The sequence below is a fragment of the Phalangium opilio genome, unplaced genomic scaffold (genome assembly GCF_054372755.1).
Source record: "Phalangium opilio isolate 3A_F unplaced genomic scaffold, DU_Popi_V2 ptg001170l_1, whole genome shotgun sequence".
Classification (NCBI taxonomy): Eukaryota; Metazoa; Arthropoda; class Arachnida; order Opiliones; family Phalangiidae; genus Phalangium; species Phalangium opilio.
In genome coordinates this window covers 12,344,994-12,359,456 of record NW_028324255.1, presented here as the reverse complement: position 1 = coordinate 12,359,456, position 14,463 = coordinate 12,344,994, and the positions used below count along the sequence as shown (strand labels likewise).

The following is a 14,463-nucleotide window of genomic DNA, read 5'->3' as shown; positions in this document are numbered from 1 at the left end:
CAGAAGATATCTGTGGTAAGGTTCTCATTAACGAGGAAATGAACTTGTTCCTTAGGTTAGCATCTTGGAAAATTTCACTCATAACATCGTTGATGTTATTTATATCATCTTCCATTTCCTCGGACCATTGAATCGATGTACTTGTAATAATTAGACAAATCAACACGGAGAAACGCATAGTTATCTGGATGCAAGAAAGCCTAGGATTATTAAGACAACCAAGGTTAACGTTTGCTTTTGCGCAAAGTTTGAGATTTCATACAGTAAGCTGTGATCTAGTTATAATTTAGTCAATTTAGAATGGTTTTTTATTAAAATTTTTGAACGAAATTTATTACATCAAGCTTGAAAGGGAACAAAGAGTCGTAAACCTAGAGTTTTACGATTTCTTATCCAATGCAGATGTGTTCGACAAAATAAAAAAGAGTACCAAGGTATATTAAACGCGATAACCTTTACATGTTAGTTATTGCAGGCTTTTAAATATTTACGATGGTTTTGTTTAACTCGAAATTATTATTTATCTCTAATTTCAACTCTTATTTATGAAACTATTCTTTTTTATTGACTCTCATTTAACAAGAAAAATTAGGATTACGTTGCAAAAGTCTCAAAACATTCTAAGGATTTTTGTAATCAATATTATAGGTTTAAATGAATTTCAGACAACGTTAAATAAAATTCTCAAATTTTATTTATTTCATGACTGAAGACATTCACGGTGAGATTCTCACTGAAAATTATAAAGAGAAACATTACAAACGGTTGAAATTTTAATTGGACTGTTTATTTTGACGTGAAAGTTAAATTATGTTGCAGGAATAATCAAATACATGCAGTATTTTTAAAGGGTTATAGTTATGTGAAGGCGCACTTAATATTAGGGAAACCTGAGTTACGCAATGTAAGCAGTACGTGCCTGCATAAGCTCATACGATATGTTCCATAAGTTAGTCACTGGTTACTGAGAGCCTGTCATGAAAGTTACGTAGGTGAAACGTTATAATATACATTCCCGTAAAGAGAGTGGTGCCTGGTGAGAAGCTGTCAAAGGTTTAGTACAGACTAGATAGGAAGACGGACTGCAAAACCGAGTGTTGTCTGCAATTCTCGTTTGTAGTTCTCGAACTAGCTCTCATTAAGCCTTTAGCGTTAAGAAGTATAGGTAATGTCATACTTATGGAACATATCTTATAAACTTATGGTGCCTGACATAGAAAAATATAGAAGCGACACGGGGGATCTTTCTATTTCTTCTCTCAACTGTGTTTAGATGATACTTTGAGAAGTGGTTCGGTACTCTAGGAAGCTCAGCATGCTTGGACCATATGGTGACGACAATAATGATATGATACGAGCTTTCCCACAGTTTTAAGTATAAAATTAAAGTTTTAGTGTTGTTTCGATGTTTTCCTGCTACATAAGCTCCAAAAATGTGTTTCTGTGTTAAAATAAACAACTAGCAGCCATAATGTGAAATATGTCGTACCGCGAATTTCTAAAAAAAGGTTTCTACCAGCACCATGCAACTGGTACTAATAATTTCAATGCTATACTGTCTTAGCTAAGTTAAATTTGCGTCTTAATTTCTGTTCAATATCAACATACATCTCTAACGTTAAGCCAGTTTTTCGCTTCCACCGTGACTGGAAGTGGGATTTTGGAATCATTTTCGAGAATAACGTGTTTTTCTACCTTATCCGGAAACTCTAAAATTTTAAATAAGTAAATATAGAAGCTAATTTAGAGAAAAAGCTTCTTCCTAGGCTTAAGCTAAGGCGTATTCTATTGGCTGGCAGTTTGCACGTGACACTCCATTACAGAGTCAAAACATTACATTTTAATTACCTTTGGTTGATGTGACAGTTTGCGTTTCGCTTTCGCATTTTGGAGAGGGTCCATCCCAATGTCCATCATCTTGACACTTTAAAGATGGTCTTCCTGCAAGCTTATATCCGATATCACACGAGAAAAATATAATGTCCCCATCCTTAGGAGTCTGTACTTTTCCAAACACTACTCCGAACTGAGGTGAACCGAGTTCCGTACAGCTTGCTATTACTATGTGTTTTAGAAATAGTTCGTGTTAGCCATTAAGAATGTTACTAGATTATTTTCAGCTTACGTCGACATCTTGGTGCCTGACCACTCCAAAACCCAGTACTTTCACAACGTACTGAGGCTTTTCCTTCTAATTGTCGCCCTGGAAGGCAACTGAAGTAAATAATAGTTCCCATTGTCTAGACTGTCTCATATGTTTTCTATTTAGCACACATTTTAAGGGACATTTTTACCAAAACAAGAATTACATATTACGTAAGGTGCATCGGAGGAAACACGTGATCTCTTACTAGCCTTGTCACCAACCTTTCTCTCCAGAGTTCGGAAGTGAAATGACTCTCTATAGTTTACAAAATCGCCTTTTGGCCACCCAGGTGTGTGTTATAGGACATTAAGGGGGAAGGAGGGGGGTCGAACATGGTTCATAACAAAAGAATTTATCCCAATCTGTTTTTACTTATACGTAAACACGTTCAGACGTGTCGTAATGGCTTTTGGGGGCGTGGTCGAACCAGTTGTATTGTTATCAATGGAATTTATTTTGTCCTTTCTTTAATTGGACCACCCACCAGGTTTTATGACATTGAAAAGGGGGGGGGTAAACCTTTATCCCCATCTGTGTTTTAGGTATACGTGAACATGTCCAGGCGTGTCTTAATGGCTTTCTGTAGAACCATTTGTAGTGCAAGGTTATCAATGGAATTTATTTTTAGAGTGATTTATTGCTTTATTAATAGGGGCTGGTGATTCATCCTACAAGGGGGTTCAAGCATTTAATTGATTACAGGTGGTTGCCCCGAGGGCATTATTAGTACAAGTCTCAACAAGTTTAAGATGTTTCCGTTGCGTCAACAAAAAAGGCAATATATCATTAGACCGAAGCATTGACCTAATCGTACTATATTTATCAAAATTATCGGCAGCGTAATCAAAAATTTGTGAAAAACGTAAAACGGTATTGAAAGAAGAATCATTCACAACGCATTTCGTGTTAGAAGTAAAAAACAATCGAAACGTTTTTGATCAACTACGATACATTTCTTCGAAACGAAAACACTAATTTACAATTCCTAAAAACCCATAGGAATACATGGGAAAATGAATAAGCCACCGAAACGAAATCAGTCGTTTAGGATACATTTTACCGAAACGAAAAGCGTCATTTGAAAAACATTTCAAACTGTTAAAAACGTTGAGTTAAATTTCAATGAAATTTATCAAAATTACTCTATGTTTCACCAAAAAAACTTTTAATTTAGCACCGATTAAGAATTTAGGATACATTTCTTGATGTTAACGGCATGATTGTAAAAATAACTCACTATGACACGCTGAAGGGTCCGTTACCATTAGGTGCGGGAGGTTGCTACGTTCTCCCCATCCCCATTGTATGTTGTGAGTTGTTATGGAGTCAAGTACACAAAGGTTGACAAGAATACGCCAGATCTTGTAGTACAACCTCCTAAAAACTACTTATTGTACTATTTATTTCATTGATCTTGGGAATGCTGGAATTCCTTAATCTCTGGTTTCAGAAAAAGTTGAAATATTATATTAAAAAACTCTTAAGGCATGACTCAAGCAAAAATATATTAGCACGGTAGAATGTCATTAAGAAAATACACTATTATAGGTACTATTTTAGACAAAATTTATATATAATGTAAGAAAACATCATAGAAAAGCTACACTGTAAGATATTCTGAATAACATTTAAATGAAAGGCTAGTTGTAAAAAATGTAAGAAAAAAATCCTAGAAAAATACACTATAATATATCCTGACAATTTTAGACAAAATTTATATACAATTTAAGAAAACATCCTAGAAAGTTACACTGTAATATATTCCGACATGAATAATAACATTTAAATGAACGGCTAGTTGTGAGGTAGTGTAATTTCTGCTGTGCCCACCCAAAAGGCCATAAATCACTTTGTGGAACTCTCATAGACCAAATTAGAAATAGGAATGGGTTGGGGGGGAGGGGGGGTTGATGACGTCACGTGATGTTGTTGGTGGGAAATTTGAATTGGTGGTGTGTTTCTGTGCGGCATATTTTAGCGTTCTTGGCGGTAAATGGATGCTTTGTCAACGCAAGGTTCCACTCTTAAATTAGGATTACCTTTGATGTTTGGACGATAGTGAGTTTCTTCAGCTCTTGCAACCCCTCCCCCTTTTTCAATTCGGAACTTATAGAAGATAATGCCTAGTTCTGTGCACCATCTGTGTGTAACAACATATTTTTGGAATCAATTGCTTTGCCACCGACCAAAGCGAAAATAATATTTTACATCTTCTGTAATTCCATAAATATGCATGGGAAACAAGATGCTCGGCCACTGTTAAGGCGTGGACCGGGTTTTACGTACTCCCCTCTTTTTTTCTCAACCTGTCAATATTTGATTGATTGTGTAGGCTTATAGTTTTGTAAGCTTATAACAAAGGATGCTTCTGTAGGAATAAATTTATAAAGACTATGATATAAAGTAAAAAGTTATTTATTTTCTTTAAAAGTATAGGTTCTAACAATAAGGATATTTTTTCAATTTTCATTTTAAATTGCATTTGATTTAACCTATAGTAATTTCTTCTATCTTCGTAAGGAAGATGATAAATTTTAATATTATTTGTAAATCTTACGTAAGTCATTAAGTTTTTCTTTGATATACAAAGCGTTTAGTTGTTTTCTAACGTAAAGTTCCAAGACTAATTTTTCGAGATCTGTAGTTTTAACTTTAAAGGTATGATAAATTTCTTCCTTGTTTTCTTGGGGTTTTTCAGGTGTTTTTTCCTCGGTCTTGATTTTGTTATTTATTGACCTGGTGTACGTCTGTGTTTCATCTATGCTAAAGGGTATGTTTTTTGTGTGCCTACCTCTGATAAAGTTGCACTTAGGGAAATGTTTCAAATGTTCTTCGTAAGGATTATCGGTGGGTTTCCAGGCTAATAAAATGCCGTTGCATTCGAAGCACTGTACTAGATCATCGGTATGTAACGAATAAAACCCCGCTCTACTTAAAGCTTTTCTATAGTTTCCATCTTGTGGCCAGGAGTAAAAAGTATGATATCTCTGCAGCTCCGAGTTCATGATGATGAATGAATATGATGATAGAAATATACGATTTATTTATCACCAATAGTTCCTACCCCTCTCTTTTACCCCCCCCTCCATTACTTAATATATGAAATAAAGGAAAACAGTATTAAAAAGGTGACACATTTATTTTTTAAAAATACAAAAGAGATTACAAAGAGTATTTCTCAACAAAAGGATTAAGTTATTCGTTACGGGCGCGTTTCAACATGTTTGTAAGATGACGTCATTCTTCAAACAATCTCGTCCAAACTCTGAAACCAGAGATTAAGGAATTCCAGCATTCCCAAGATCAATGAAATAAATAGTACAATAAGTAGTTTTTAGGAGGTTGTACTACAAGATCTGGCGTATTCTTGTCAACCTTTGTGTACTTGACTCCATAACAACTCACAACATACAATGGGGATGGGGAGAACGTAGCAACCTCCCGCACCTAATGGTAACGGACCCTTCAGCGTGTCATAGTGAGTTATTTTTACAATCATGCCGTTAACATCTTTGTTGATCTCCTTCCCCCTCCCACCCCCCCCTTGGGTGGAGTATATACCGTTAAGAAATGTATCCTAAATTCTTAATCGGTGCTAAATTAAAAGTTTTTTTGGTGAAACATAGAGTAATTTTGATAAATTTCATTGAAATTTAACTCAACGTTTTTAACAGTTTGAAATGTTTTTCAAATGACGCTTTTCGTTTCGGTAAAATGTATCCTAAACGACTGATTTCGTTTCGGTGGCTTATTCATTTTCCCATGTATTCCTATGGGTTTTTAGGAATTGTAAATTAGTGTTTTCGTTTCGAAGAAATGTATCGTAGTTGATCAAAAACGTTTCGATTGTTTTTTACTTCTAACACGAAATGCGTTGTGAATGATTCTTCTTTCAATACCGTTTTACGTTTTTCACAAATTTTTGATTACGCTGCCGATAATTTTGATAAATATAGTACGATTAGGTCAATGCTTCGGTCTAATGATATATTGCCTTTTTTGTTGACGCAACGGAAACATCTTAAACTTGTTGAGACTTGTACTAATAATGCCCTCGGGGCAACCACCTGTAATCAATTAAATGCTTGAACCCCCTTGTAGGATGAATCACCAGCCCCTATTAATAAAGCAATAAATCACTCTAAAAATAAATTCCATTGATAACCTTGCACTACAAATGGTTCTACAGAAAGCCATTAAGACACGCCTGGACATGTTCACGTATACCTAAAACACAGATGGGGATAAAGGTTTACCCCCCCCCCCTTTTCAATGTCATAAAACCTGGTGGGTGGTCCAATTAAAGAAAGGACAAAATAAATTCCATTGATAACAATACAACTGGTTCGACCACGCCCCCAAAAGCCATTACGACACGTCTGAACGTGTTTACGTATAAGTAAAAACAGATTGGGATAAATTCTTTTGTTATGAACCATGTTCGACCCCCCTCCTCTCCCCTTAATGTCATATAACACACACCTGGGTGGCCAAAAGGCGATTTTGTAAACTATAGAGAGTCATTTCACTTCCGAACTCTGGAGAGAAAGGTTGGTGACAAGGCTAGTAAGAGATCACGTGTTTCCTCCGATGCACCTTACGTAATATGTAATTCTTGTTTTGGTAAAAATGTCCCTTAAAATGTGTGCTAAATAGAAAACATATGAGACAGTCTAGCCATATTCGTGTATACTTTACTCGGAAATGTTAAGATCGGTAAGTTTTTTAGCATAATAAGTTATATTCCGGTATATTTCATTCATCTGACCACATCTCTTTCGGTATGGCCGAAAATGTTCATGAAAACCTCAAAAAACTAGGGTATGCCCCCATGCCACGTACGGGTCATCTACACTGCCCTCATTGTGATGGGACTTTAAAAGACGTGCCTGACTGCGGCCAATTAAATTATTTCTGCACATCACTTGACTGTGCGCACTTCAGACGTTGTGTTTTAGTTCAAACCAAAAACCTTATCCGTATGTCGACCCATAAAGAGCGAAGACATCTTCTTGACGAGCGAAACTTTTGTACTCTGTGCAGTGAGTTTAAATACCGAATTAAGGACTTGTGCCCGTGTTACAAATGGACAGATGATTCACCAGAGATTTAAATCAGGTACGGCAGTGACTTTTGAGATGAAATAGAATTTTGGAAGCATCATAGTTAATACAAATCAACTTTTGCTTCATAAAAAAAGGGTATGTTTCACTTTGCATCATAACAATGTTTGTATTTTAGTCGATATTCATGTGTACTTTAGTAGTAGTTAGCTATAACGTTTGCATGTATTTTATATAAATCACGTGTAATTTAGTATTATTCGTATGAAATTCAGTATTAGTTTCTAATAAGCCACTCGTGCAGGATAAAATGGGTGATTTTTTAGGTAGTATTATATAAATGCCTGTATTTTAATCAATATTCATGGGTATTTTAGTAGTAGTAGTCAGCTATAACCTTTGCATGTATTTTATATAAATCACGTGTAATTTAGTATTGTTTGGATTAAGTTCAGCATTAGTATATAATAAGGCACTTGTGCAGGGTAAAATTGGTGTTTTTTAAGGTAGTATTATATAAATGCCAGTATTTTATTCAATATTAATGGGTATTTTAGTAGTAGTCAGCTATAACCTTTGCATGTATTTTATATAAATCCCATGTAGTTTAGTATTGTTTGTATTAAGTTCAGCATTAGTATATAATAAGGCACTTGTGCAGGGTAAAATTGGTGTTTTTTAAGGTAGTATTATATAAATGCCAGTATTTTATTCAATATTAATGGGTATTTTAGTAGTAGTCAGCTATAACCTTTGCATGTATTTTATATAAATCCCATGTAGTTTAGTATTATTATTCGTATAGAAAATCGGTATTAGTCTCTAATAAGCCACTTGTGCAGGGTAAAATTGGTGTTTTTTAAGGTAGTATTATATAAATGCCAGTATTTTAATCAATATTCATGTGTATTTTAGTAGTATTCGTATGAAAAAACGGTAGTAATTTTTCTATGAAAAATCAGATTTTCGTGCTCATTAAATGTTCTAAACCTAATACAAACTCTGATTCTTCCGCCTATACAACTAGAATAACCTAACATAAGCCATTGTTTCAGGATCTATCATAGAATAACTTAGCATAAGCCTATGGTTCAAGAACTAGTATAGTATAAACCTACCAGGATCTACAATAGAATAACCTAGCATAAGACTATATTTTTCAGCATTTACCAAGAATAAACCTAGCAAAAGTCCATGTTTCAAGCTCTAATATAGTATAAACCTACTAAGATCTACCATAGAATAACCTAGCATAAGAATATCTTTAATGATCTACCATAGAATAAACCAAGCATAAGCATATCTTTCAGCATTTACCAAAGAATAAACCTAGCAAAAGCCTATCTTTTCAGGATCTACCATAACATAAGCCTAGCATAAGCCTACCCCTACAGGTATCAGCCACGTGATGTCATCAAAAATTAGTGCTGACGCCATCAAGAAAACCACCACCTGGTTATTCTACCTATAAATAAAAAGCCGACGGGGATAAATTCCATTCGTTACGCTTTAGCCACGCCCCCTTTTAAGGTCCTAAATCACATGGTATGTAGCCAAGAAAGGACAATAAAAAAGCATCAGTCAATATACCCTCAGGCTAATTATCAACCCGAACTCTCAAGAAAACCGCGCAAATGCACTCGTTAGACTATGGGGATGAATGTTATGCCGTTTTCGGGGTGAATACGAGCCAAGTATACTTTTGACAGAAAAGGATAGATTCATTGTTACCATATCAGAAGACGTTTTGAAGGAATTTATGGAGGAGTGGACGGAGATCTATTCAGCGACTGGGGTAATTATCGTTACTTAAACTTGAAAATAAAAGTAACCGTTATGGAGGGGAGATAGTATTCAACGCGGGTAGCGTCTTCACTCTAACAAAGACCGAGGCATGGAAACTGAACGATAAATTTAGTTTTATGAAATTTCACTACAACCTTTTGAATGATCAAGTTATAAAATGCATGTACGAAGCTATTTTAAAACGCCTAGGATCTACCATAGAATAACCTAGCATTAGAGTATATTTTTGCAGCATTTACCAAAGAATCTAATACAGCATAAGCCTGCCAGGATCTACCATAGAATAAGTCTAAAATACCAAAAGCCTATCTTTTTCAGCATTTACAAAAGAATAAACGTTGCATAAAAGCCTATCTTTCACGATCCAATATAGCATAAACCTACCAGGATCTGCCATAAAATAAGCCTACAATAGCATAAACCTACCAGGATCTGCCATAAAATAAGCCTACAATAGCATAAACCTATCTTTTTCGGCATTTACCATAAAATAAGCCTACAATAGCATAAACCTATCTTTTTCGGCATTTACCATAGACTAAGCCTATCATAAACCTATCTTTCATGATCTAATATAGCATAAACCTACCAGGATCTGCCATAGAATAAGCCTGCAATAGCATAAACCTATCTAATATAGCATAAACCTACCAGGATCTACCATAAAATAAGCCTACAATAGCATAAAAACATATTTTCAGGATCTAATATAGCATAAACCAACCAGGATCTACCATAGAAAAAAAACCTACCTTTTTGAGGATACACACTAGCATAAGCGTAAGAGGATCTACCATAAATTAAGCCTACAATAGCATAAGCCTATCTTTTCAGGATCTACCATAGCATAAGCCTATTTTTTTCAAGATCTACCATAGAAAAAGCCTAAAATTAGCCACATCATAAAATAAAAAACCCCACCCCCAGGTGGCGCAACAATCGACAACAAGCATCACCAAAGACGCTAAAATATACCCCCAAAACATCCACCAACAAGGAAGATCTACCATACAATAAGCCTAAAATTAGCCACATCATAAAATAAAAAAACCCCACCACTAGGTGGCGCAACAATCGACAACAAGCATCACCAAAGACGCTAAAATATACCCCTAAAACATCCACCAACAACGACGCACCAATTCAAATTTCCCGCCAACAGCATCACGTGACGTCGTCAATTCCCCCCCTCTCCTCCCCCCCGCAACACCATCACGTGACGTCATCAATTCCCCCCCATATCCCCCTACCCCAGGGATGTCGGTATAAACCAAAAAGTTTTACCCCCCCCCTGAAAGGGGGGGAAAGAAGGGGGGTAAAATTTTTGGGTTTATACCGTCATCCTTACTCTCTCACATTGAAATTTTTATCGATATGTTGAACAATATCTATAAATCGAAATATCGATTTTTGTTCCCGATACCAACATCCTTAGTTCGAGATTTATTTATTGCAATGTAAAAACAGCCCACACTTAGCAGAATGACGTATGTGTAAACAACGACTTACCATACATTTGGTATAAAATTAACGAAATAGGGTGGTTGAATAAAAATAAAGTTAAACAACGACGTGAGAACAGACTATACTTAAGCAAATCATAGTTTAGTTTATATCCAAACTTTCGATGACTTGTGCAATATGTTACATTATATACTTATGACCGAACTGTCAATACCAACTGATCAAACAAAATGTTCTGGAGTCGAGAGTTTTGAAAACGAAAAACAATGGCTTTGGTCAAATCCATTTTTGATTATCCTCATTGTTATAATGATTTCCTCGTTATATGGAAGGCAGGTTGTTGATTTTGTAATTATGTCAAGCTTAGATAATGTATTGGTTAGTGAAGTGCTAGCGATACAGGGTGTTACTGAAAAGTCTGTCTGAAATAAAGGGGCGTGTTATTTGGGCGATTTTGAGTCGAAATTGTTCTATCTCCATTTTGCTGTCCGGGTCACCGGTTTCAAGTTAAGATAGGAGTATTTTATGGAAGACAATGCTAATTTAATTAGGGATCATCTGTAAAGTACTCCTAACATAGCTTGAAAACGGTGACTCAGACGGCAAAATGTCACTGAAAATGTTTGACTCGAAATCGCTCAAAATTCTGATAGAAATTTCAGAAACACCCTGTATAATCTAGAGTCATTACGGTTTAGATATTACTTGAAAATGAACCCTGGTTAGACCGAAATCAAAACATTTTTAATGTAATGAAAATTACACTTTCTTTTATTTTTTTTTACAAAAAAAAATTGGATAAGTACTTATGTATAAAGAAAAGTTGGTAATTTGCTCTATTCGCGTTTAGAATATCAAAACTTAATTAAACCCAGGCCACCATTTTCAAAAAGACAGAAGCGGATTGCAACCGCTCTCTTAGTAAATGAAGTACGCACCTGTTACTGAAGATCAATGGATAGTTTATTCGTATGTTCTTTTAATACATCATAAGTTATTTGACACTAAAGATTGATAGGTTATTACTAGTATAAGATCATCCACCACCAAATATAAACAAAAAAGCCATAAAAAATTATTTAGTTCTTAATGATAACTTAAATGCAGTTTTGGTAGCAAATTTTCTACGTAATATTTTCTCATTTCATCCACTTTTTGACAATAATTTTGAAATTGAATCGCAAATTCTTTGTCTCTATTAATAATTGCAATCTCGGTTAAACATTCCATAAATTCTTCAACAGTCTCTCCATAATTTTCCGCGCACATTTCAAGAATTTTTTCCGTGTCTAAATCCTTCTCAATCTTACCACGATTCAAAATGTAATCAACCGAAATTTTACTAACAAGTCTGTTATGTTTTTCATTACTCTCCATTTTTTCAGTTTGAATATTGTTACACAAGAAAAGTTTAAAATACGATTTAACCAAATTACCCAATAAGAAAAAGGTCACCTGTCCTTGACTAATTCTGTATTTTGTCACAGGAACCAACGGTAAACAAGATAATTTAAAAGCCTTATTGAAATTTACTAAATTTCCACCTACGTATAAATAGAACATGAACAAAAACTGATCACGCTCGTACTTCTTTATAACGACGTAGTTATTTATAACCTGACATATTTTGTAATCAAATTTTCCATCAAATCTTTGTACCTTGCCTTCAAATATCACTACCGGTTTTTCAAAATACGTCGGCATTTCGAAAATAATGTAACCAGCAGCATCCTGGTCTCGAATTTTAAATTTTAAAAATGGACATAAATGTGGACAAAATTTTCGAATATGAAGAATTTTTGTAATTTCAACGTTTTCCAAGTTTTCAATTGGCACTTCGTGACCCATAACTGAATTTGCTATGCATATTTTATTTCTGATTCCAGGGTAGTCATCTTGAAGTTTGTTTTCCAGTAAATTTCGTAAAATTCGAGCGCGAATTGAACAGTTTATGTTTTCAATTCCGTAGTCATTCGCATCAGGATTATAGGTCGAGAAAAATACTTCGAATGATTGCTGCTGTTTCTTGTATTCACGGTATATGTCTTGCGTTTGTGTTAGGGTTTGTTTGGAATTGGCTTCATACTCGTAACATATTTGGCTGCATTTGTCCACGAATTCTTCCAGAGCTTTCTTGGATTTGAATTCGAACGTTTCGACATTGTACTGCCACCAGTCCCATTTAGGAACGCATTCCTCGTATACGCTTTCCATATTGTTAATTCAATGGTTTCTACACTCTGCAACCTAAAATCAATTTGCTATTGTTGATAGGCTACCGTTTTTATATTACATAAGGATATGATTATGTTTCTTGCCGTCATTGTGGTTCTCATTAATAGATAAGAGTGAATTATTAATTATCGTAATTGTTTTCCTCCATTATTTTCGTTGTTTTGAAAGTGTAATAATTGTTTTCTATTGAAGAACTTGGGTTTTCCCTAGGTTCATCTAGGCAAGGTTTGTGTAGAGATGGTTGGAAGACAGGAATGGTTCGTCTATCCAAACTTTAGCCACTCAGAAAGTCATAGTTTTTCAACCATCTCTATACAAACCTCGATTTAGGTTAATTGTCAATTACTTCTTCTAACTCAGCAAGTTCTGGTAATTAATGATAGTTAATGTTTATTAATATATCACTTGAGATATATTGCGAAGTTATCTTTTTGGACTTTTCCAACTCCAAGTTTCTTCAATTTACATTAGAGTGTTTAAAAGTTTACATCAAAACGTGAACATTAACGTTTTTTTTGTTTTAATTTCGTTAACTTCGAATTCCACAAAACCTTTTACGGTTCAATGGGGAAATAAAAGCGTATTTAGCAAGACTTTAACTCGAACTATGCTTTGGCATACTTTAAATCCAACTATGCTTTGGCGTACTTTAACTCAAACTATACTTTGGCATACGTCAAGTTTTATATCAGAGATTTTTGATTCTACTAAAAATGGCAAAACAGTCCATTTATTTTTATAGAAAACGTAAACTTAAATTTGACTGGCGAAATGTATGATGGATAATTTTGATATACTAGCACGATATCATGTGTTGTTGTTAGACGTATATATTCGATGTATTATTAATTTAACAAAAGAAATATCCTTATCCAATCAATTGACATCTGTGCCCTCAATCTGAGTAATATAAACACAAATAAATCCTTAGTATTAATGGCACCTCTATAACAGAAGATAAATCGTTTAATAAAATCGTATTCAGATACTATATTTAAGTCAGTCTTCACAACAGTTCAGAACCACGCAAGCACGATGGAGTCAATTTACTCAGTATTAGTACCCAAATTAGATTGGTGGAGCTTCGAGTTGCCAACGGTAAAGTTCACGGACGAGGTAGAAATTGGACGCTTTATGAACCAATGTCACAAAATACTTGATGAATTCGAAGCCAACTGCAGTGTTGAAGTCACACCTGGAACCGATCTCCACAAAGACTTCAAGAATCAGAGTAAACCATTCGCAACATTTTTCGTCGATTATGAAATGAGTTTCAAAAAGTATGACGCGACGCAAATGAATTGCGTTATAAGGGCGCTAAAGTTAATGGACATTTTAAGTGAAGAATTTAAATCCAGTTTCAATATTGACGATAATATGTGGTGCATCGCTTCAAGCACTAACGGTAATAAAGAAGCTGATGTTTTGGAAGCAAAAGGCGTTGCTCTGGACACGTTTTTCATTAGAAATTACAGCCCACACTGCTGTCTTTATTTAAATATTGAAGTAAATGGTAGAAAAGGTCGAGTATTCTTCGAAATGATTGGCTATTTAGAAAAACCAACGCTGATTTTCGAAGGTGAGCAGTTCAAAGTCGAGTGGTACAATGGCGTAACGTCCTGTTCGTTTACTGACCCGAGATACATTATGATTACAAGAACCGTAAACGATAAATTTGTCTATTCTTTTTGTTTATTCGTTGGAGGAAATTTTCATCGACCAGATCTAGCCGTAAAATTGGCCTGTTTA

The 14,463-nt window shown here is 34.8% G+C and overlaps 1 protein-coding gene across 1 annotated transcript; it reads right to left on the bottom strand.

The window, feature by feature from the left end:
- Nucleotides 1-359: 359 nt before the first annotated feature.
- Nucleotides 360-2,372, bottom strand: LOC149587324 (protein lev-9-like). Its single transcript, XM_089863598.1, has 3 exons — nt 2,126-2,372; nt 1,849-2,061; nt 360-733 (listed from the first exon to the last, which is right to left on the bottom strand). The coding sequence occupies exons 1-3, from the start codon at nt 2,235-2,237 to the stop codon at nt 717-719; spliced, it is 342 nt and encodes a 113-aa protein (XP_089719724.1). The 5' UTR covers nt 2,238-2,372; the 3' UTR covers nt 360-716.
- Between the last annotated feature and the right edge of the window lie 12,091 nt (nt 2,373-14,463).